General features: G+C 46.6%; 1 protein-coding gene across 1 annotated transcript in view; it reads left to right on the forward strand.

The window, feature by feature from the left end:
• Positions 1-609, forward strand: part of eno3 (enolase 3, (beta, muscle)) — a gene marked incomplete at its 3' end in the record, with an annotated part of 34,700 nt that overhangs the window by 13,554 nt on the left and 20,537 nt on the right. Inside the window, exon 9 of the mRNA XM_016260391.1 lies at positions 321-522. Within this exon, the coding sequence (XP_016115877.1) occupies positions 321-522 (202 nt within the window). The remainder of the gene's footprint in view (positions 1-320; positions 523-609) is intronic.

Raw genomic sequence — 609 nt, forward strand, 5'->3', positions numbered from 1 at the left:
ACACACACTCTCACTCACACACACACACACACTCTCACTCACTCACACTCACTCTCTCACTCACTCACACTCACTCATCTTATTATTGTGTGCATACATTTTTTTTATGTGCATTTTTAGAATTTATGTGCATCTTAGCGTTCCCATCCAGCGTTTTTTTTATGCAATAATCCAAAATGCACATAAAAATAGGTGGATGGAAGCATAGCTACTCTCACACTCATTCATTCATTCACTCTCTCTCTCACACACACACACACACAGTTGGTTTGTGCAGGAACAGACCCGTTCATGTGTGTCTGGTCTGGTTTTGATCTCAGTCCAGTCCATCGAGGATCCGTTTGACCAGGACGACTGGGAGAACTGGACTAAGTTCACAGGGTCGGTGGACATCCAGGTGGTGGGAGACGATCTGACCGTCACCAACCCCAAACGCATCCAGCAGGCGTGTGAGAAGAAGGCCTGCAACTGCCTGCTGCTGAAGGTCAACCAGATCGGCTCCGTCACCGAGTCCATCCAGGCGTGAGTGCACACGAGGCCCTATGGGAGCCGGCTCATTATTTCATTCATTCTGATTATGTTTTTCTCCTCCATTTTTAAAAAAAAATG

The sequence above is a fragment of the Sinocyclocheilus grahami genome, unplaced genomic scaffold (genome assembly GCF_001515645.1).
Source record: "Sinocyclocheilus grahami isolate Dianchi unplaced genomic scaffold, SAMN03320097.WGS_v1.1 scaffold2071.1, whole genome shotgun sequence".
NCBI classification, from domain to species: Eukaryota; Metazoa; Chordata; class Actinopteri; order Cypriniformes; family Cyprinidae; genus Sinocyclocheilus; species Sinocyclocheilus grahami.